Source organism: Hyla sarda, chromosome 6 (assembly GCF_029499605.1).
Source record: "Hyla sarda isolate aHylSar1 chromosome 6, aHylSar1.hap1, whole genome shotgun sequence".
Classification (NCBI taxonomy): Eukaryota; Metazoa; Chordata; class Amphibia; order Anura; family Hylidae; genus Hyla; species Hyla sarda.
Genome location: NC_079194.1, coordinates 270632342 through 270656037, shown reverse-complemented (window position 1 = coordinate 270656037; position 23696 = coordinate 270632342). Strand labels below are relative to the sequence as shown.

The 23696-nt window shown below is 42.9% G+C and overlaps 1 protein-coding gene and 1 long non-coding RNA gene across 6 annotated transcripts in view; one reads left to right on the top strand and one right to left on the bottom strand.

Moving 5' to 3' along the window:
* Positions 1-10708, bottom strand: part of LOC130277051 (uncharacterized) — a 54468-nt gene extending 43760 nt beyond the window's left edge. Inside the window, exons 1-2 of the long non-coding RNA XR_008845356.1 lie at positions 10618-10708; positions 2476-2579 (exon numbers count right to left, since the gene is read on the bottom strand). This is a non-coding gene — a long non-coding RNA (uncharacterized LOC130277051). The remainder of the gene's footprint in view (positions 1-2475; positions 2580-10617) is intronic.
* Positions 1-23696, top strand: part of VRK3 (VRK serine/threonine kinase 3) — a 175346-nt gene that overhangs the window by 137042 nt on the left and 14608 nt on the right. For all 5 annotated transcript variants that reach the window (XM_056527296.1, XM_056527292.1, XM_056527293.1 and 2 more), the window contains 2 exons: positions 8043-8160; positions 10444-10502. In XM_056527296.1, the coding sequence (XP_056383271.1) occupies positions 8043-8160; positions 10444-10502 (177 nt within the window). The remainder of the gene's footprint in view (positions 1-8042; positions 8161-10443; positions 10503-23696) is intronic.

The window sequence follows — 23696 nt, the reverse complement described above, 5'->3', positions numbered from 1 at the left end:
GGACCCCCCCACATGTGACTACTTCTGAAACTACACCCCTCATGGAATGTAATAAGGGGTGCAGTGAGCATTTACACCCCACTGGTGTTTGACAGACTTTTGGAACAGTGGGCTGTGCAAATGAAAAATAAAATGTTTCATTTTCATTGGCCACTGTTCAAAAAAATCTGTCAGACACCAGTGGGTTGCAAGTGCACACTGCACCCCTTATTACATTCCTTGAGGGGTGTAGTTTCCAAAATGGGGTCACGTGGGGGTGGGGGGCACTGTTCTTGCACCATGGGGGCTTTGTAAACACACATGGCCTTCAATTCCAGCCAAATTCCAAAAGCCCAATGGCGCTCATTCTCTTCTGAGCATTGCATTTCGCCTGCAGAGCACTTTACGTCCACACATGGGGTATTTATATACTCAGAAGAAATGGTGTTACAAATTATGGGAGCTTTTTTCCTATTACCCCTTGTGAAAATGAAAAATTTGGGATAGCACCAGCATTTTAGTGAACATTTAAAAAAAAATTCATTTTCATGTCCAATTTTAACAAAAATTCTTCAAACACCTGTGGGGTGTTAAGGCTCACTATACCCTTTGTTACGTTGCATGAAGGGTGTACCTATATGCCTGGTGTCCTGGACGGGTTAAACATACCTATTGTGGTCAGTTTTTTTTTGTTTGTTTTTTTTAAACCTATTGGCCATTTGAGTCCAGAAGAATAAAAACTTAGACCACTCTAAGTGGATCAACCTTCCATTGTTTTCTGTGGGATTCTGCTGCACTATGCGCACTGCCAAATTTGTACGGTAGAAAATTTTGTGCCTGCGCCAGAATGTGCCTGCGCCAGAATTTAAATAAAAACCTGACTAACTCGCCATTTTACTGAAAGAACCCGAAATGTCTTGGCTGCCTAAAAGGGGCGTGCCCCCGACATTTTCACAAAAACCCAACATATTTACTAAGGTTTCCGCAGAAAATGTAGTGGATTTGAGCTGAGGAAAACCCGACAGGTCAGAGCATGTGTGAAAAAAAAAGCAAAATGTAGGGAAATCTTAGTAAATACTGTAGAAAAAAATTGTTGGATTTAAAACCCACAAAAGAAAACTAAACTTTACCCTTAGTAAATCAGGGCCCTTGTCTTGTAAGAACTATCATCCGATTTCTCTGATGAATAATGATTTGAAATTCTTAACCCGGGAAGTTATGCACAGAAAGAGTATCGGGGCACTCACTAAGTCCAGGGGTAGGCAACCTTTTGGTAGTGCTGTGCCCACATTTTTTTTCGAAGTCGCTTGGTGTGCCGACAATATGGGTGTGGCTTGATGTGGGTGTGGTTTGTCACAGGGTGCTTTTTTTCCCCCCACAGAATTGTCCCTATATATTGTTCTCCCTATAAGGACCTTACAGTGAGCACAACCATTTTAACTCAGACCTGTATAATACAGACCCCCCCCCCACCATAATACAGACCCCAGAATCACCACCATAATACAGACCCCCAGAATCACCACCCACCATAATACAGACCCCCAGAATCCCCACCCATCGTAATACAAACCCCACCATAATAAAGACCCCAGCATCAGACCCCACCATAATACAGACCCCAGTATCAGACCCACCATAATACAGACCCCACCATATTCCAGACCCCAGAATTAGACCCCACCATAATACAGACCTCAGAATCCCCACCCACCATAATTCAGACCCCAGAATCACCACCCACCATAATTCAGACCCCAGAATCACCACCCACCATAATTCAGACCCCAGAATCACCACCCACCATAATTCAGACCCCAGAATCACCACCCACCATCATACAGACCCCAGAATCACCACCCACCATCATACAGACCCCAGAATCACCATCCACCATAATACAGACCCTAGAATCACCATCCACCATAATACAGACCCCAGAATCACCACCCACCATAATATAGACCCCCAGAATCACCACCCACCATAATACAGACCCCCAGAATCACCACCCACCATAATACAGACCCCAGAATCACCACCCACCATAATACAGACCCCCATAATCACCATCCACCATAATACAGACCCCCATAATCACCATCCACCATAATACAGACCCCCATAATCACCATCCACCATAATACAGACCCCCATAATCACCATCCACCATAATACAGACCCCAGAATCACCACCCACCATAATACAGACCCCAGAATCACCACCCACCATAATACAGACCCCCAGTATCACCACCCACCATAATACAGACCCCCATAATCACCATCCACCGTAATACAGACCCCCAGAATCACCACCCACCGTAATACAGACCCCCAGAATCACCATCCACCGTAATACAGACCCCCAGAATCACCACCCACCGTAATACAGACCCCAAAATCACCATCAGTCCTCACCATAATACAGACCCCAGGATCAGACCTCAGTCGTGTTGTGCAATAATATACATACAGTTACATTAACTGACTCACAATTCACGTCTTTTACTGTCGGCGTCGTCTTCTTTCCTTCTGTTCTCCATCTTGCTCAGACCACCATGATGACTTCTTCCAGCCAAAACCCATCACTGCAGCATCTGCAGGACAAACATCGTAGTTTCTGCATTTTTCCAGTGCACTCCCCAGAAGTGCAGAATTCGGTGGAGTTTATTCCATTCCAAACAGTGTTACAGAACAGGCTATGTTGCAGCGACCTGTCTTCGCCTTTGTCAAGCATGAGAGGTGGTGAAACGTAGCCTGCTCTGTAACTCTGTTTGAAATGGAATAAACTGCACTGAATTCTGCACTTTGGTGAGCTACAATTTTCCTTGGATATAAGTAGGTAAGTAGATATGGAGGTAAGTTCATAGGTAGGTAGCAAGGTAGGTAAATGGGTAGCTATGTATGTAGTTAGCTATGTAGGTAGGTAGCCAGTTGGCTAAGTAGGTGGGTATGTACCCAGAAAATTAATAATGTAGGTAGCAAGGCTGCAATATTGGTTAGGCCCCTCTCCCTCTCGAAAGAATGACTTATCAGCTGCAAAATCCCACATCGGGGAACTAATCATATGTGACCCATGGGTGTTGTTCTGCTTCTCTCTCCCCCCCCGACCCCCCCCCCCCCCCCCCCATGAATTATCAGCCCAGTGCTGTCCCCCACATCAGGGAACTAATCATGTTACCCGCAAGCACCGCTCTCCTCGTCCTCCTGTGAGTTGGGGGCTGCCGGGCTGGAACTCTTTACCGTACAGTAACCCCCCGACATGCGATGGCCCCAACATATGATCAAATCGACATACGATTGCCTCTCAGAGGCCATCGCATGTCGCTGACAGCATCGACATATGATGCTTTTATATGTCAGGGCCATCGCATTAACTCCTATCCGACAGCGCAAAATGCTTAAGCTGCTGTCGGATAACAGTTTAAGCATCCCGGACAGGTTCACTTACCTATCCCCGCTGCTCCGGGTCCACTTTGCGATCCTCCGGCGTCTTCTGCATCTTCTCCGGGGTCTGGGCCTCGCTTTCCGGTGTCGTTATTACGTCCTGCGCACGCCGTCCCGGCACATCAACGAAATAACGTCACCAGAAAGCGAGGCCCGGACACCGGAGAAGATGCAGAAGAAGCCGGAGGATCCCAAAGAAGACGCCGGAGCAGCGGGACAGCATCGGGAGTGGTGAGGACGCGATCCGGAGTGGCAGGGACAGGTGAGTATTAAATGCACTTTTTACATTGCACGAATACCTCAACATACGATGGATTCGACAAACCATGGGTCGTTTGGAACGAATTACCATCTTATGTTGAGGGACCACTGTACTACAAAAATAAACAAAATAAACTTTAACTTACCTTCCTACGTTCCCGGTGATAAGCTGAACACACTGTCATGTAAGAAGCCGTCCGGCTCCTTACATGACAGTGCGCTCAGCCTATCACCGACCGAGGCGGGACATCGCTGTGGCCGGTGATAGGCTGACTGCTCTGTGAAGTTCCCATCCCCAGCGTGAGGCTGTTAACGGGGGAACGTAGGAAGGTAAGTTAAAGGGGGAGAGAAGAAGCATAACAGCGCCCACGGGTCACATATGATTAGTTCCCCGATGTGGGGACAGGGCGCTGCAGCTGATAATTCATTCATTCGAGGGGGGGGGAGGGGCCCAACCGATATTGCGGTATGGGAAAAATTCATATTGTGCAGGAAAAAAAATTCTGTATTCGGTATGAACCAGTATACCGCCCAGCACTAGGTGCTGGGCTGATAATTCATGGGGGGGCGGGGTTAAAGAAGCAGCGCCCATGGGTCACATGATGGGGGTTGGGGGGGGGGGGGGATACCGTTCAATATTTGACACCATGGATAACTAACACGGGCACCCTCACCCTCAGACTGCTGTCCGAGAAGTTAGTTGAATTCATACTCATATTTGCCAATATAGATTCCCTACCAAATATATGCACATATTGAAAACACCTCAATTTACTACCAAAGTCACCAAACATGTTGTAATTTCAGGCACACCTTAGCAGTGGTTTTCTTCACCATGTAGTAACAATACACTGGATATATCGTCCCCATTCCAATCTGCATCCACCATATATGATTTTAAAAATAGAAAAAAACAATATAAAATGCAGGCATCTTTTTTAAAGATAAATAATTATACTATACCTCTTTGTCTATTTAATTTTTAGGCCCCAGAGCAGAGGCAGTCAAACTGTCCATATCCTCAGTACTCTAAAGCAGTCCCAGGTCCTTTCTAATACGTCAGCCTCTAGGACGGCCTATACATATATTTTCTCAGATGGACTCATTTCATAAAAAATTTCCCTATCTGCATGGTTCAAAATTGTTTTTTAGCCCAAGACTTTCTTCTGTACGAGGTTGCAGAGTACCTCTATCAGCAAACTATTTCTTTCTTACTTTACGTCCCTCATGTTTCTTCCCCTTTTTCTTTTCCTTCTTTTTTTTTATATTAATGTTATATCACGAATCATTCTCTCCTAGCCCTAGGTCCTCAGTTCAGCTTTGACCCGCAAGGCTTTCAATCTGGATCCTCCGATTGTCAGTTTGTCTTCAATATTTGATGCAGCCAAAGAAGCATAGATACAACAAAAAGAGCCTTTTGCAATATGACGGTGCAAGAGCCGTTCAGGAAAAATGAAATTTTGATACTGTATCTTCACACCAATAAATGTATTAAGACATGGATAGCCTCATAGATAACGCATTCTCAGATGTGCAATGGCTTAACAACAGTACAAAGAAAAAATCTACTTAAAACCTTCTTAAAATGGTGCCAAAATGATGTAATAAACAGCTGACCAATAAGGGATATCATGTAAAAGACACCAACATAATTTCATGTCTAAAACAGTAATACACCTGCTATTAAATGTATTGAACGATAAGACAATCAATTGGACATATCTATTATAGTTTGTGCAGTCTTCAGCAGAGTGCACGTACTATGTCACAAAACAGGATAACATCTCGACATCGCAGATTAAACCAACCCTACAGCGCTGAAAAGCTCCCTGGTTCTATTTAGCACAAAAGCTGGACTAAATATACAATACTCACATGAAAGTTTGTGTGGGGGGAAAATACATTATTGTCATTAGGGGGGTTATTATTTTTTGCTTATATTTGCGCACGAAGTTTCGCATGTGCGTCTAAGCACTCTTTTTTTTTTTGTGACTTTTGGCTGTAAGGAAAAAACTACAAATGATCTTACAAAAGCCAATTTCAGTTTTCACTTTTCAGTGGCAACGAATTCGTGCGAATGTCACACAAGTCACCCCCCACCCCAAAAAAAAAAGAAGAAAAAAAAACCCGTAAATCTACACCAGCCCAGACCTAGCTTACAAAACTGCCTTTGGAAAGCACTTTCTAAATGTTGCACCTGCGACATTTTGGGCATAAAAGTTGTGTTCCTAAGGGGTTTAGCAATAGTATGATAAATGTCGCACGTGAGCAAAATCAAAGCAAAAATAAATTACTTTAAAACACAGTTTGTAAAGGCAACAATGATGAATCTCCCCCATGGACATTCCGTGACTTGAAGTCTCCACCCCAATATTTACGGATCGGCGACCAAAATTCTGGTTTTATCCATTACAACATAGGAGCCGCTTCAATAAAACTTTCTTGGACCTAGTGGCCTCAATGTGGGCATCTACACAAAACAGAATCTGACACAGCAGGAACATAAAATCTTTGTCAGACAAAACTTACTATTGAATATTAGAATTAGTCCCCACGAAGTAATACTTAAAGGAATATGGCGATTTGATTAATAAGGCACACAGAAGAGGAGTTAATAGTAAAAAATAAAAGGATTTTCTTTATGTATGAAACCTATGAACACCTATTTAGTATCACTTACTAAAATTGCCCAAGTGCCCACTAGGGCACCCCACTATATTAGGGATAGACTTCTGACTTCTGTGCAATCTGTCTGCGCATATACAGCTACTGTGGTTTGTCAATATTTTGAGATTATTTGAAGAACACCAGACACTAATTGAAACCCATAAGGTCTATAGGTTGAAAGAGGGGTACAGGTGAGCTACTTTTGACATCATAGCACTTCACTTCAATATTCTTTATAACCTCGGGATAGACATTAACGTCAGTTCTAGAAGATGTTTCTGCCATTCCTTTCGATCATAAAATGTTTATAATCGACAGTATATGGTTCATTTTACAGTGTACCCCCTCACCATTCACCATTTTGTCTGATAAATATACACTCTATTTAATCTACCAATTAAGGTCATAGGGCGTCCATTTCCTTTTAACCCAGGCCACTAATAATTATTAATTTTTATCACCCATTACATTTTGTGGCATGTGTTGCAGCTATGATAGCCAGAGTGCCTACCTGCTAACCCCTCTATTGTGTATTTCTTATTTTGTTAAATTATTCAATCATCGGTGCATGTGCCCATATGTTTAGCCTTGCAGTTAGCCCACGTTTTTTGTTTGGGTGGGCGCCATAGGCAATTAAACTAGTGTAGTACACCCATACACCAATTGGTGGAATGCCCATGTTTTATAAATTAGTTGATGCACTTTTATTCTGTACATTTAATATCTGTATTTATTACATTTTTGTTATTTTTTTTTTTTTTTACCAGTATATGCATTATTTTCATGAGCATCCACTCAATGGTGGTTATTAATTATAGGACCCTAAGGGTTTTTATTACTGCGGCAATACTACCATTGCTACTTAAACATTGTGTAATACTTGTATGTTGCCAGCTATATTATTATTTTTCACTTCAATTATTATAAATTCTATCGTTAGCTGTTTTCTTTACAATTTATCCACAAAATATTATTTTCGTTGCACCATACATTTTATGGTAAATTGAAGTAAAATTGGTCATGTAAAAACAAGCCATCATATGGGTCTGTAAATGGAAAAAGAAAAGTTATGGCTGTTGGAAGGTGAGAAGGAAAAAAAACAGAAAGGTAAAAATGAATCTGACTGTGTCCTTAAAGGAGTACTCCAGGGAAGTAAATATATATATAAAAAAATAAATAAATAAAAGAGAGAGAAAAAAAAAATCACTCCCAAGCCACCACACTACCTGGATATGTTTTATGGTATGAAAAACTATTCTGCCTGATATGCATGGCTCCTGTGGCCCCTGGCTGATTGATATTCTTTGCCATCCTTCCCTCCCCATGCCTACATTTCCCAGCAATGATTGCTGCTCTGCCAGCCAGCTTACTCTCTGAGAGCAGCCCCCACCCTCCTGTTCTGAGTCTCATATAGAGGTTCAGTGTTTGCCTAAGGCTTCACACACCTTCCTTTTGTCAGCACTAAAGGGAGCATGACTTCAGTGCGGGGCTGTGTATCCTCAGGGAGGGATTTGTTCACAAACAGGGTGAATAGCAATAGCTAATAAATTATATTTAGACAGTTAAATAGGTTGAACAGAGGATTAATTATGGGTTTAGTTCCCCAGAGTACCCATTTAAGGCCAAAATGTGCTGTGTCCTTATGGGGTTGATGCATATTTATTTATTCATTTTGATTTTTTAAGGACCAACCCGCCGCAGTGATTTGGAATCCTTGGGGTATTGCATGCTGAAATGGCTGTGTGGATCCTTACCATGGAGTGATGAAACAAATCCAACCTCTATAATGGAGTATAAAAAGAGGTCAGTTGCACAGGTTCTTAAAATATATAAAACGTTAAAATTAAATCTCATGTTTTCCATACATAGAAGCTATTCTAAGAGCGTCTCATATATACGCATAGAAAAAATGACTTCTGGTCCAGACATCAGTTGCTGTTTTAAAGGGGTTGTGCGCTGCCCTGCCTTTCGGAGCTCCGCACACAGCATCTGGAAGTTCATTACTCCGAACGCTGTGTGCGGGCTTCCGTGTTCGCGGCCGCCGGGCGTGAAGACGCGCCCGCCCCCCTCGTGACGTCACGCCCGCCCCCTCAACGAAAGTCTATGGGAAGGGGGCGCGAACGCTGTCATGCCCCCTTCCCATAGACTTTGGTAGAGGGGGCGGGCGTGACGTCACGCCCGGCAGCCGCGAACACGGAAGCCCGCACACAGTGTTCGGAGTAATGAACTTCCGGACGCTGCGTGTGCGGAGCTCCGAAAGGCAGGGCAGCGCACAACCCCTTTAACCATACTGGTAACCAGCAGGACCAGAAACGGTGGTATTATGGACATAAAGCCACCCAGTAAGAGAAAGCAGAGCGGAAGTTTAACTGCTGAATGTTAGGGCCGGGAAGTGAAAAAATAATGTTCATATGACATTTTAGCTTTCCATCAAGGTGCTGATCAGGAGAACTTCAGACACAGGCTGCAACATATCCACCTGTATATATTAGACGCCCAGATTTATCAATCTGTCTAAGGACAAAACTGCCTGATTTGCACAATTCAACCAATCACAGCTCAGCCTGTGACTGAGCAATTTGAGAGATAAAGTCTGAGATGTGATTGGTTGCTATGGGCAAATCAGACCGTTTTTGTCCTTAGACCGATGGAAAAATCTGGGCCATAATGGGGTATATTGTAAAAATCCACCCTCTCCAGAGTCCCCTGTCATAACATGGGGACTGTTAGTCTGAAGCATTGAGAACTGTGATTATCAGGATTTACAGCGATCAGTAAGGACAGTAACCCCAGAAGAGGCATCAATTGCTGCCACCAGATCCCGCTTTTTCAGGAAACTATTACTGTTCCTGCCATGACAATCTCTGGTCTACTCCCTGCTTTAGTCCTCAGTAGCTATAGTCCCCTGCATCATTTCTAAAACCATATTCTATCTTTAGGGACTCTAGGCTGCCCTCTACCTCCCTCTAAGCAAGTTCATTGACATAACTGCCCATATATGGGTGGAAATAAAAAGTAGCCGGAGTGAAGGGTGAACTGTGTTCTGGTAGGAACAGTGAAAACCTTTAGAAGAGGCTGCATCTATCTTAGCATTTTCTGTAGTTTTTCACTGTTCCTGCCATGACTTTAATAATTGCTGTCCCCTTTTCAGCACACAGCTGGATTACATGGCATCCTCTCAGATACCCCATGCTATGTCAGGGTTCTATGACTGCTTTTTAATTTTTTTTTATTTTTTTGTTTTCTTTGTCTGGGAAGCTCTAGTGATAACTGTCCCTATACTGTATGTTACTTACATCACTGCTTTTCTATATCTTCTTTTTGCAGTATACTGATATTTACAAGCCAGTTGGAGTTTTTTTGGCTCTATTTGGCTAATAAACGCCTATATATATGTTAAGTGTGTACATCAGGAGCTCCCCTTGGCATACACACTAAATGTACATGACAGACGTGATAGATATCCAGTCTAAGGGTATTTTTGCATGGGCAAAACCTGCTTTTTTGTGAAGCACCGCACCTTTCAGTTCCAGAGTTCCCATCTGAACATAAACATATCCTGAAGAGAAGCTGACAGCTAGTTCAACTGCACTTAACCGAGTTCTACGTTCTTTCTGTTAATAGTTTTATTCCTTATTTTATTCAGCGTGCGTTAGAGGTGGGAAGCCGGCTGACTGAGCTCCCGTCTCTCCTCCATAATCCCCCATTGGCCCTGTCCCTTCATTATTTTTCTAATAAAGGCCACCAGTGAGTGCACAGAGCGCTCACTCACGGCCTTCATTAGCAAATGAATGGGTCACGGCCAACAGGAGAATATGAAGGAGACATGGGAGCTCAGCCAATCGTCTCCCTTCCTCCGATGCACGCTGGGGCGCTTTAGGAATACAACTATTTACAAGAACGCAGCATTTAACTAATGGATTTTAGTGAGTAGCCCTTTTATTTTACAGCTGTTCACCCACACTATCACCCAGTATACTGGGTTTAATGCTGGTGAACTAGCTGTCGGATTCTCTTTAAGATACAGTTTCCTAATAATTAAGAGTACCCATTAGGAGTTATTCATATTCTTTTATTTATTAACAGATTTAGAACAGATCTACCAGGACTCCTTAAACAGTGCTTTAACAAAAGGAAAATTGCAGGTATGAACTTTTTGTTCTAAATTTAGTTGTTAAAGGGGTATTCCTGGATTTTTGTTTCTCTGAAGTTAAAACAGGGGCAGTAAAGAGAGTCTAGTTACTAATATACGTCACTTACCTGTGCTTGGTGGATGGTATCAAATTTCTTTGTCTTTCTTTTCTCTGGAAGTTCATTTTCTGCAGCCTACAAAATGTGTTGTCTTGGACCTTTCCCAGCTTGCTGTGTGGCCCAAGACAAAGTCAGGTGCTAAAAGGGGACTTGGCTGCTTTGTCTGTTGTGTGTGAAGCCAGCCCACTGATGACATTACTGGTGCACATGTTCGTGCGTTCATCATCACACAGATGCCTATTGTGTGTCAGATTGTGCTCTGCTGCAATGGGTGGTGTGACCAATATGTGTGTGTGTGTGTGTGTGTGTGGGAGGAGGAGGAATAATTCACTTTCCACTTTGAAACAAAGGATTTTGGGATTGTAGTTGGAGGAAGGCCACAGAAAAAGGAAGTAGCCAGTTCCCCAAAACAAGCCAGTAGCTTGTTTACCACCATTTACCACTAACACAAGCACAGATCCTTGGTAAGCATGTCCCTATTGTATGAAACTTAATTACTAAAGTTGCCTTATGTTGGATAACCTCTTTAACTTTCATCTATTTGCAAGTCACCTTTTATCCAATTGTTATAAACTAAATATAAAATATATAGGGACCTGATGAAGAAGGGGGTTCCCTTTGAAATCCGTCATCCACTGTATGCACTATTTTTATGTTTAAGTGTGAGAATAAGAGCATGTCAAAATTATCCTCATCATGTCATCCTTGGGTAAAGCACTATGGGCCACAAGTTGGATCTTCAAGAATGAGGTATCCCCCCCCCCCCCCCCCCGGGAAACCCCATCTTTACCTTCCAGAACTGATACCTCCTTAATGGCACCTTGATGTGTATGCAGATCATTGATTGTTATTGGGTTAAGTAAGTAGGTAGATACTCCTCCCCTCAGTAGGTATGTCCAACTCTAGATAGCTACCTTTTATCAACTCAACAGAGCGACAGATCCGGACACAGAAGGTACCATTTTAATCCGTGTCACCCACTCTACCAGCCAGTACAGCTGGTTAGTGCAGGTGATACTTGTGTCAGATTTCCTTTAAATGTTAGAGGCACATTAGGGAATTATTGTTGGCATGGTATGTAGGGAATTCATGGAGGCACAGTATGTAGGGAATTCATGGAGGCACAGTATATAGAGAATTAATGGAGGCGCAGTATATAGAGAATTAATGGACGCGCAGTATATATGGAATTAATAGAGGCACAATATAAAGGGAATTAATGGAGGCATGGTATATAGGAAATTAATAAAGGCCCAGTATATAGTTAACTAATGTAGGCACAGTAACTTTTAATATGTTGTTCCTAATCATTAATGAAGACATATTGTAATATATCTTCATTAAAAAATATTAATATTTATACCAGTTTTTTCATTTTATACTTTTGGCCACTAGAGGTCACTATGCCTGGTCTGCAGGCAGCTTCCTATGCTTTTCATAGTAAGTGTACAGCTTTTAGGACTAATGCTGAAAGGGCTCTGGTCCTTCCACAGGAAGTTCAGTACTGTGAGCTTCAGGCATGCACATGCCTATCATATAACAGAGGCCAGTCACCTCCCCCTCCCCCCTGCTCTGTGTTCTCCCTGCCCCTCACCACACGTTATCTTATACCTGCACTCCCTGCTCTGTGCCCCCCCTCCTGACATTCATCTTAATTACTGCCTCTGTAATTGCTCCCACCACCCCTGGTTCTCAGCATTGACTTTTTAGTGCAGAGAGACACAGGAGAGAGAGAGAGACAGAGGCTGCCGTCCCTCCCATGTACTTAGTCTGTATGCACACTGCAGAGCAGTGTTTCCCAACCAGAGTGCCTCCAGCTGTTGCAAAACTACAACTCCCAGCATGCCTGGACAGCTGTTGGCTGTCTGGGCATGCTGGGAGTTGTAGTTTTGCAACAGCTGGAGGTACCCGGGTTGGGAAACACTGCTGCAGAGGGAGAGCAGCATACAGGAAGACTGGCAGAAGCAGAGTCCCGGCCAGGCTTCATGTGACCTCATGCCTGCCGGGACCCGCCTCCTTCCACCCCTCAGAAAGACGGTGCTCCTGAGCTAATGAAGAGGGATAAAAAAAAAGGTATTTCCACAGCGTTTTAAACCTCAATAAACACAGGGATAGGCATAGTTAGCGTAAGGAACAGATGGGGAGGGGAATCAGGGAAAGTTTAGTTGATGACAGGTACTCTTTAAAAACAAACCTGAGTATTAACCTAACAGCCTGTTCTCGGAAAACTATAAAAAGACACTCATATCTAGTCTATCATTTACACCTAGACTACCCTGGGCATTCGTACATAAGATCTACTTAGCTTCCCTTTGCAAGAGAAGATTATGCATATGCATCTCCTCCATCAATTCACTCTACTCTACTAGAAATGTTAACACTTTAAGATCCTCATTATGTTTTTCAATTTACCTGCGTGAGTCTTTAACCATCTTCAAGAAGTCAATATGTTCCTTAATCCTGACGTTCAATTAATAGATGTTACAACCTATATAGACTGTATGACATGTGCAGAGGATATCCAACCAGAAAAAAAAAAACATACCAGCACTCAGAGGGATATCAGTGTCAGATACAGTCATGGCCGTAAATGTTGGCACCCCTGAAATTTTTCTAGAAAATGAAGTATTTCTCACAGAAAAGGATTGCAGTAACACATGTTTTGCTATACACATGTTTATTCCCTTTGTGTGTATTGGAACTAAACCAAAAAAGGAGGAAAAAAAGCAAATTGGACACAATGTCACACCAAACTCCAAAAATGGGCTGGACAAAATTATTGGCACACTTTCAAAATTGTGGATAAATAAGATTGTTTCAAGCATGTGATGCTCCTTTAAACAGATGTGAGCAATATAAAAATCACACTTGAAAGCAGATAAAAAGGAGAGAAGTTCACTCAGTCTTTGCATTGTGTGTCGGTGTGTGCCACACTAAGCATGGACAACAGAGAGGAGAAGAGAACTGTCTGAGGACTTAAGAACCAAAATATAAACAATCTCAAGTCCATCTCCAGAGATTTAGATTTCCCTTTGTCCACAGTGTGCAACATTATCAAGAAGTTTGCAATCCATAGCACTGTAGCTAATCTTCCTGGGCGTTGACTGGAGAGAAAAACTGTTGAAAGGTGTCAACGAAGGATAGTCCGGATGATGGATAAGCAGCCCCAAACAAGTTCCAAAGATATTCAAGCTGTCCTGCAGGCTAAGGGAGCATCAGTGTCAGCGCGAACTATCCATCAGCATTTAAATGAAATGAAACATTATGGCAGGAGACCCAGGAGGACCCCACTGCTGACAGACATAAAAAAGCAAGATTACATTTTGCCAAAATGAACTTGGGTAAGCAAAAATCCTTCTGGCAAAACGTCTTGTGGACATATGAGATCAAGATAGAGCTTTTTGGTAAAGCACATCATTCTACTGTTCACCGAATGAAGCCTACAAAGAAAAGAACACAGAACCTACAATGAAATATGGTGGAGGTTAAATGATATTTTGGGGTTGCTTTGCTGCCTCTGGCTCTGGGTGCCTTGAATGTGTGCAAGGCATCATAAAATCTGAGGATTACCAACAGATTTTGGGTCGCACTGTACAGCCCAGTGTCAGAAAGCTGGATTTGCGTCCGAGATCTTGTGTCTTCCAGCAGGACAATGACCACAAAAATATGTCAAAATGAACTCATGTTGGATGGCAAGAAAGCGCTGGAGAGTTGTGAAGTGGCCAGCAATGACTTCAGATCTAAATCCCATTGAACACCTGTGGAGAGATCTTTAAATTTCTGTTGGGAAAAGGCGCCCTTCTAATATGAGAGACCTGGAGCAGATTGCAAAGGAAGAGTGGTCCAACATTCCGGCTGAGAGGTGTAAGAAGCTTATTGATGGTTATAGGAAGCCACTGATTTCAGTTATTTTTTTCCAAAGGGTGTGCAACCAAATATTAAGTTAATGGTGCAAAAAATTTTGTCCAGACCATTTTTTGGAGTTTGGTGTGACATTGTCCAATTTGCTTTTTTTCCTCCCTTTTTTGGTTTAGTTCCAATACACACAAAGGGAATAAACATGTGTATAGCAAAACGTGTTACTGCAATCCTTTTCTGTGAGAAATACTTCATTTTCTTGAAAAATTTCAGGGGTGCCCACATTTACGGACATGACTGTATTTATAAATGAAAAACATGGAACTTGTCAGGGGTGCCTAAACTTATGACTCTACATAACCCATGGAGTGGTAGTATAATACAAACAGGTATGACATGCAGGGGGCTTTGGTGTTGTACAGACATCCGGCAAATGGAGTTACACATGAGACCATCTCCTACTTCATTGGCCTGTGTCCCCCAGTTAAAGGGGTACTCCGCTGCCCTGCTTCGGAATCTCCGCTCCCCAGCGTCCGGAAGTTTATTGTTCTGAACGCTGCGTGCGGGCTTTCGTGTTTAGGGCCACCCCTCGTGACGTCACGCCCGGAACAATAAACTTCCGGACGCTGGGGAGCGGAGTACAACTTTTAGTAAATGAGGGTGATGTTTCCCCCAAGATTGAGTACATATGTCCTTTCGCGGCACTGAGATATTTACTTTCAGTGCCGAATTTTCTTAGTACTCTGGGGGAGATTTATCAAAACCTGTGTAGAGGAAGAGTGGTGCAGTTGTCCATAGCAACCAATCAGATTTATTTTATTTTTTAAAAGGCTGCTGACACATGAAAGAAGTGATCTGATTGGTTGCTATGGGTCACTTCACCACTTTTTCTCTACACAGGTTATGATAAATCTCCCTTTATGTTCTAAATACTATGTTCTGCTCTCAATGCTTTAGTGCTTGTCAGAGCATAAAATACTGGTATGAGCCATTAGCAGTGAAAACTGTGGATATCAGTAAGCTGCTGCTGCCAGTTAGCGCAGGACACTGTTAAAAGGGTTATCCAGTGGGAGGGACCTTTAGCCATTGCTATATATAGAGATATATATATATATATATATCTTCCAGCGTTCCCGCATTGCCTCCGGTGTTCTGCTCCGGTCCCTAACATGGTCCTTGTGACTTGGGGGCCCCTCAATTTCATACTGCCACTCAGCCAATCACTTGCCACGTGACAATGTGTGTGTTAACTTTATTTTGTGGCATTTGGAAATGTGAGGGATACCCTAGACATGGGACAGGTACCAGTGGCACAGGGTTCACTCATTTTAGGGCAAGTGCCCCAGTAACAGTCCTGACAGTCAGGGTGAACCCCAGATCTAGGGCAAGTGCAATAATTATAGGGTGAAGTAAGGTAGGGCAGGAATAGAGACGCACCACTGCACCTGCTTATACTGTTTATATTTTTCTGCTATTCCATTACGTCAAAGTTTGGCAGTACATGCAATCATTAAAGGATAGACATTGATTCGTGCGAGTGTTTATCTATACATTAGGACTGAGTGATATGCACATAAGGTATTTTTGTAAATACACCTCGTAGAATTTTGTTGATTTTTATCCCATGAACAATACTTAACCCCTTAACGATGCAGGACATAAATGTAGGTCCTGGTGATGGGATACTTAACGCACCAGGACGTACATTTACGTCCTGAGCATAACCGCGGGCATCGGAGCGATGTCTGCATCATGCGTGGCAGGTCCCGGCTGTGGATCGCAGCTAGGGACCCATCGGTAATGGCGGACAACCGCGATCCCACGGATGTCCGCCATTAACCCCTCAGATGCCGTGATCAATACAGATCACGGCATCTGCAGCATCGCTATCACTTAACAGGATGACCGGATCGCCAGCAGCGCTGCCGCGGCGATCCAATCATCCTGCACGGCAGACGGAGGTCCCCTCACCTGCCTCCGCTGTTTTCCGGGAGTCTTCTGCTCTGATCTGCCTTCCTGCAGACCAGAGCAGAAGATGACCGATAACCCTGATCAGTGCTGTGTCCTATACATAGCACTGAACAGAATTAGCAATCGAATGGTTGTTATAAATAGTCCCCTATGGGGACTTAAGAGTGTAGAAATAAAAGTAAAAAAAGAAAGTAAAAAAATGTGAAAAACCCCCTCCCCAATAAAAACGTAAATTGTCCCATTTTCCCTATTTTACCCCCAAAAAGTGTAAAAAAAATAAATTATTTTATATACATATTTGGTATCGCCGCATGCGTAAACATCTGTACTATTAAAATAAAATGTAAATGATCCCGTACGGTGAACGGCGTGAACGTAAAAAAAAGTCCAAAATAGCTGCTTTTTTTTTATAACATTTTATTCCCCCAAAAATTTATAAAAAATGTAATAAAAGTTTTGTATGAGCAAATATGGTATTAATAAAAAAGTACAGATCACGGCGCAAAAAATGAGCCCTCATACCACCGCTTATACGGAAAAATGATAAAGTTATAGGTCTTCAAAATGCGGTTTTCTTTTTCATTTCCCCACACAAATATTTTTTTGGGTTGCGCCATACATTTTATGGTAAAGTGAGTGATGGCATTACAACGGACAACTGGTCGCGCAAAAAACAAGCCCTCATACTAGTCTGTGGATGAAAATATAAGAGTTATGATTTTTTGAAGGGGAGGAGGAAAAAACAAAAGCGTAAAAATAAAATTGTCTGAGTCATTAAGGTCCAAATGGGCTGAGTCCTTAAGGGGTTAAAGGGGTACTCCGCTGCCCCAGTGTTCGGAACATTTAGTTCTGAGCACTTGGAGCGGGGGGCGTGATGTCATGGCCACGCCCATCATGAAATGAATGCAAGTATATGGGAGGGGGCGTGGCGTGACATCATGAGGGGCGTGGTCATGATGTCACGTCCCCTGCCACCCACACCCACCTGCGGGACCCCAGCGATCAGACATCTTATTCCTTATCCTTTGGATAGGTGATAAGATGTCTAGGGGTGTAGTACCCCTTTAACCCCTTAAGGACCCAGTCAATGTAGGACACGGCCATTTTTTGCACATCTGACCACTGTCACTTTAAACATTAATAACTCTGGGATGCTTTTACCTTTCATTCTGATTCCGAGAATGTTTTTTCGTGACACATTCTACTTTATGTTAGTGGTAAAAGGTTGTCGATACTTGCATCATTTCTTGGTGAAAAATTCCAAAATTAGATTTTTTTTTTTTTAACTTTGAAGCTTTCTGCTTATAAGGAAAATGAATATCCCAAATAAATTATATATTGATTCACATATACTATATGTCTACCTTATGTTTCCATCATAAAGTTGACATGTTTTTACTTGTCAGAGGGCTTCAAAATATAGCAGCAATTTTCCAATTTTTCACAAAATTTTCAAAAGTGAAATTTTTCAGGGACCAGTTCAGTTTTGAAGTGGATTTGAAGGGCCTTTATATTAGAAATACCCCATAAATGACCCCATTATAAAAACTGCACCCCTCAAAGTATTTAAAATGACATTCAAAAGGTTTGTTAACCCTTTAGGTGTTTCACAGGAATAGCAGCAAATTGAAGGAGAAAATTCTAAATCTTCATTTTTTACACTGGCATGTTCTTGCAGACCCAGTTATTGAATTTTTACAAGGGTTAAAAGGTGAGAAATCTTCCTAAAATGTGTAACCCAATTTCTCTCGAGTAAGAAAATACCTCATATGTGTATGTCAAGTGTTCGGCGGGCGCAGTAGAGGGCTCAGAAGGGAAGGAGCGACAGTGGGATTTTGGAGAGTGAGTTTTTCTGAAATGGTTTTTGGGGGGCATGTCACATTTCCGAAGCCCCTATGATGCCAGAACAGCAAAAAAAAAAAACACATTGCATACTATTTTGGAAACTACACCCCTCAAGGCACGTAACAAGGGGTCCAGTGAGCCTGAACACCCCACAGGTGTTTGACGACTTTTCGTTAAAGTTGGACGTGAAAATGATTATTATTTTTTCACTAAAATGCTAGTTTTCCCTCAAATTTAAAATAGGGTTAATAGGACAAAATGACCCCTAAAATTTGTAACCCCATCTCTTCTGAGTATGGAAATACCCCATGTGTGGACGTCAAGTGCTCTGCTGGCACACTAAAATGCTCAGAAGAGAAGGAGCGCCATTGAGCTTTTGGGAAAAAAATTGTTTGGAATGGAAGTCAGGGGCCATGTGCGTTTACAAAGCACCCCATGGTGCCAGAACAGTGGACCCCCCCCACATGTGACCCTATTTTGGAAACTACACTCCTCACAGAATTTAATAAGTGGTGCAGTGAGTATTTACACCCCACATTTTTCATTTTCACGGACCACCTGTGGGGCGTAAATGCTCACTGCACCCCTTATTACATTACGTGAGGGGTGTAGTTTCCAAATGGGGTTACATATTACACATATATTTTTTTGCAATTATGCCAGAACTGCTGTAAAATCGGCCACCCCGGTCACCAATTTAGGCCTCAAATGTACATGGTGCACTCTCACTCCTGAGCCCTGTTGTGCGCCCGCAGAGCATTTTACGCCCACATCTGGGGTATTTCCGTACTCAGGAGAAATTGCGTTACAAATTTTGGGGGTCTTTTTTTTTCCTTTTAACGCTTGTCAAAATAAAAAGTATGGGGCAACACCAGCATGTTAGTGTAAATTTTTTTTATTTTTTTTACACTAACAAGCTGGTGTAGCCCCCAACTTTTCCTTTTATAAGGGGTAAAAGGAGAAAAAGCCCCCCAAAATTTGTAGTGCAATTTCTCCCGAGTACGGAGATACCCCATATGTGGCCCTAAACTGTTTCCTTGAAATACGACAGGGCTCCGAAGTGAGAGAGCTCAATGCGCTAAATTCCCAGCATGCCTGGACAGTCAGTGGCTGTCCGGAAATGCTGGGAGTTGTTGTTTTGCTACAGCTGGAGGCTCCATTTTGGAAACACTGCCATACAATACGTTTTTCATTTTTAATGGGGGGGGGGGAGGCAGTATAAGGGGGTGTATATGTAGTGTTTTACTCTTTATTATGTGTTAGTGTAGTGTTTTTAGGGTACATTCGCACTGGTGTGTTACGGTGAGTTTCCCGCTAGGAGTTTGCGCTGCAGCGAAAAATTTGCCGCAACCCAAACTTGAAGCTGGAAACTTGCTGTAAACCTGCCCGTGTGAATGTACCCTGTACATTCACATTGGGGGGGCAAACCTCCTTGCGTTCCTCGTTCTGCCCCGCCTATTGTGGGTGGGCAGGACGGGGAAAACGAAAGTTAACCCCCCCTGCCCCCGATCTGCTATTGGTGGTCGCGTCTAGACCACCAATAGCAGGGATAGGAGGGGTGGCACCCCTGCCACCTCACTCCTATGCCTTCAGGGGGATCGTGGGTGTCTTAGATAACCGTGATCCCCCTTATATTCCGGGTCACTATAGATCCGTAATGACCCAGAATCACGCAAATCGCAAGTGTGAATTCACTTGCGATTTGCCACGATCGCCGACATGGTCTGATGACCCCCCTGGGCGTTTGCACGTGATGCCTGCTGAACGATTTCAGCAGGCATCCCGGTCCGATCCCTGCCCGGCGGGGCTGGAATTCTCCATGACGTACGCGTACGTCATGGGTCCTTAAGTACCAGGGTGTCATGACGTACGCGTACGTCAAGGGTCCTTAAGGGGTTAAAGCTATGTTTTAAAGTATGTCATATCCCAGCACAGATTTTTCACATTTGGAAGCGCCACTCACACGTGGGGATCCAAGGCAAGTGTCCTGGATTGCCCATTAGCGAGCACCAAAGAGAATTTTAGTTGACAGGTAGCCAAGACTGTCCTTATTATTATTGTGTGAATTCGGGTAGAAAAACAGACATGGTGCACATCTACAATCTTGTATAATGATCTGATTGCTTCTCAGCATAATATCAAAAACTAACAGGTTGTTAGTATACATTTTTGATCAAAAAGTACAAGCCCACTCGCCACGTCAAGGCCACCTATTGAGAGTGGGTCCCTAACGTCCCTAGCATAAAATGGCGCAGCACCGAGCGGCGACCACCACCGCCGCGACACCAATGCCCACAGGGGGGAACGACCCACCGGCAGAGCGGCCCCAATGCCACTCAAACCAGTCTATGGGCCGCACCTCCCCGCAGACACGGCGCCACGGCAGTAACGGACACCGCACAGCACCACACCAGTGTGAACAAGGTGTAATGGCTCACTTACCATGCTCTCCCAGTCAGACTGGGAGGCTGCTAGGAAAGAAATGACCCATGTGTAGCTAACTACTACTTATATAGGGTTGGGCTGAGGGGGTGGGGAAGAGTGCAGACAACATGTTCAAACAAAAAAAAAAAGAGGGGATAGAAATCACAGTGTGAATTCGGGTAGAAAAACAGACATGGTGCACATCTACTTATTATTATTATCATCCCTGTGCTCGTGCCACCCACCTCCTAAAATTAGGGGCACTGCTGTGGCTCTCCATCTCTTGCAAAACTACAACTCCCATCATGCATGTAGCTCTCTGGGCATGTTGTTTTTCAACAAATACTAAGACAGGGCTTAACGTTAGAGTGCTCATTTATTGTGTATTTTGCAAAAATGTAAACATTTGAACTCAGGCAACATATTTTAGGAAAAGTTGTTATGACTTAACTAATAAATTCTATGAAACATCTGTAAATAAACATCTTATCTTAAAGGGAATGACACCAATTTTTTTATTTTTAAGTACATTTTTCTCATTTTTTTACATTTTAAGGTTTTACAATTTTCACTTGCCCACTTGTCAAAAAATTTTTTTTAATTATTTTTCATATTTCCCACTGTTCACTAGCAGAGGGAGCTAACATAAGGAAGCTGAAGTAGGCAAGCAACGTATAACTTAACATTCGCCGAATCTGGCCTCTCACATCTCCCTTTCTCTTGCGTCTGTGTGCAAAAGAAAGTAGGGGGGATTTTTTTTTTCCAATTACACTGTGCAGTGCCATTTTGTTTGTGTCTGCTCAGTGGTAAAGTACAGCTGCTCCAGACTATAAGGGAAGTTATATCAAAACCTGTGCAGAGAAAAAGCTGACCAGTTGCCCAAAGCAGCCAATCACACTGGTTGTTATGGACATCTGTTCATCTTTTAATTTGATACAGATTTTATCACATCTTCTGATTTGAATATACTCACAAAGAGTAAATCTGCTGCAGATTTTTTATCTGGATTTTGCAGGTAGAAAACCTGCAGTATATAACCGTACCAGCAAAGTGAATGACTTGTAACAGATCTCATCCAGATGCTGCGGAATGATCATTACTGATGGGTGTCAGCTACATATAGTCACCCAGCCACCATTCATGTACGTCAGTTGGACATGAATGGGTTAAAAAAAAAAAAGACGTGAATGGTTTACAGTCTATTGTAAACTTCTTACACCAGTCATTTCAATAGCTGGGTTATTGCAGACAAATGTATGATTTAAAAGCAGGAAAGTAAGTGCAGCTTTGCAGGTGACTGGAGGATAAGACATGATATAATAAAAGAGTAGTAAGTGTAGTTCTGGAGGAGAAGACCTGATGTAATAGCAGAATAGTGAGGCAGCGCTGGAGGAATATACATGATATAATAGCAAAATAGTGCATGCAGCTTTAGTGGTCACTAGAGAATAAGACATGCTATTAAAGTAGTATTCTGCTACAACTATAATAGCAGAACAGTGAGGTCAGCTCTGAAGGATAAGACGTGAAGTAATAGCAAAATAATGACTGCAGCTCTGGAGAGGACTGGAGGATAAAACATGATGTAAGAGAAGAATAGTGAGTGCAGCTCGGGGGGGTCACTGTGGGCTAAGACATGGTATAGTAGCAGAATCGGAAGTGCAGGTTTGAAAGTCAGTGGAGGACAAGACCTGATTTAACAGCAGAATACTGAGTGCAACTTTGGAGGTGACTGGGCATGGTATTTAGCAGAATAGTAAGTGCAGCTTTGGAGGTGACTGAAAGATAAGACCTGATGTGGCAGCAGAATAGTGATTGCAGCTCTGTAGGTGATGAGAGGAGAAGATATAATGTAGTTGCAGAATAGTGGTTGCAGCTTTGGTGGTTACTGGAGGATAAGACCTAATATAATGGCAGAATAGTTATGGTCATGGCCGCACAGCCACCACTTCTACTATGATTTATTTGCTTCTCAGTATAATTTCAAAATCTAACAAAACATGCAAGCCAACTCGGCATGTCAAGGCCACCTGTGGTTGCCGCCCAGCACGAACTCTGACGTAGCGCTTAATGACAACCACCCCACCCCCCAGACAAAATCCCACAGCAGCAAGGGACCCACTAAGCACCACAATAGTGCAAACACCCACTAAATGCTCCCTGCCAGAGGGCTAAGAGAATACTGAGAGGAACCCCATATGCAGTCTCCTGCTGTGCCGAATGAGTGGAGTGGAATGCTTGCCATGGGAAAACAAAATAAATGAGGGGACAGAAAATTGTTTCTTAACATATTTAAAAAACTAGCAGGTTGTGGCGATGGTGGTTGCCACCCAGCACCACGCCATGTTATGTTCGGGACCTGCTACACACGAGGTGGCCGTGACATGTCTAGTGGGCTTGCACTTTATGATCATAACTTATACTAAACAGGTATGTAGAACAAAGACAAGCGCACTCACCAAGTTGGTTATGTCAACTGTGTAGCTTTATTGAAGACATCCAGGGACAGAAAAACATGTGCTGGGGGACGACAAGAGGAGGAGGTATTCTTGGGCTACGGAACCGTATTACGCTACTTCCGCTTCTTTAGGCCCCTACTACGTAACAAGTAAGAAGGTGTGTTTAAAAAGGACCCCAGCTGATGTGTTTCCATGGTTACATGTAAACAACAAAACGTAACAAAACACCAGGTGAATCATAAAAGCAATAATATCATGATTGTGAAAAAGTATCCTATTAAAAGCAAAAGACTCCCTACTACGAGAGACACATGATTCATGAGGGATGGATTATAGGAACGCACCCATCTCGGTACGGTTGTTCAGATAAATTCAGGATACATTAATTAGGGATAAAAATGACTTCGACACTGCACAAATTTTCACTTATAATAAAAACCGGCCAGCCAAACAATTTATGAAACGTAATGTGAATCAGAACATAGATCAAAGAAAACTAAAGCAACCGATTATATGACGACTGAATCGGAA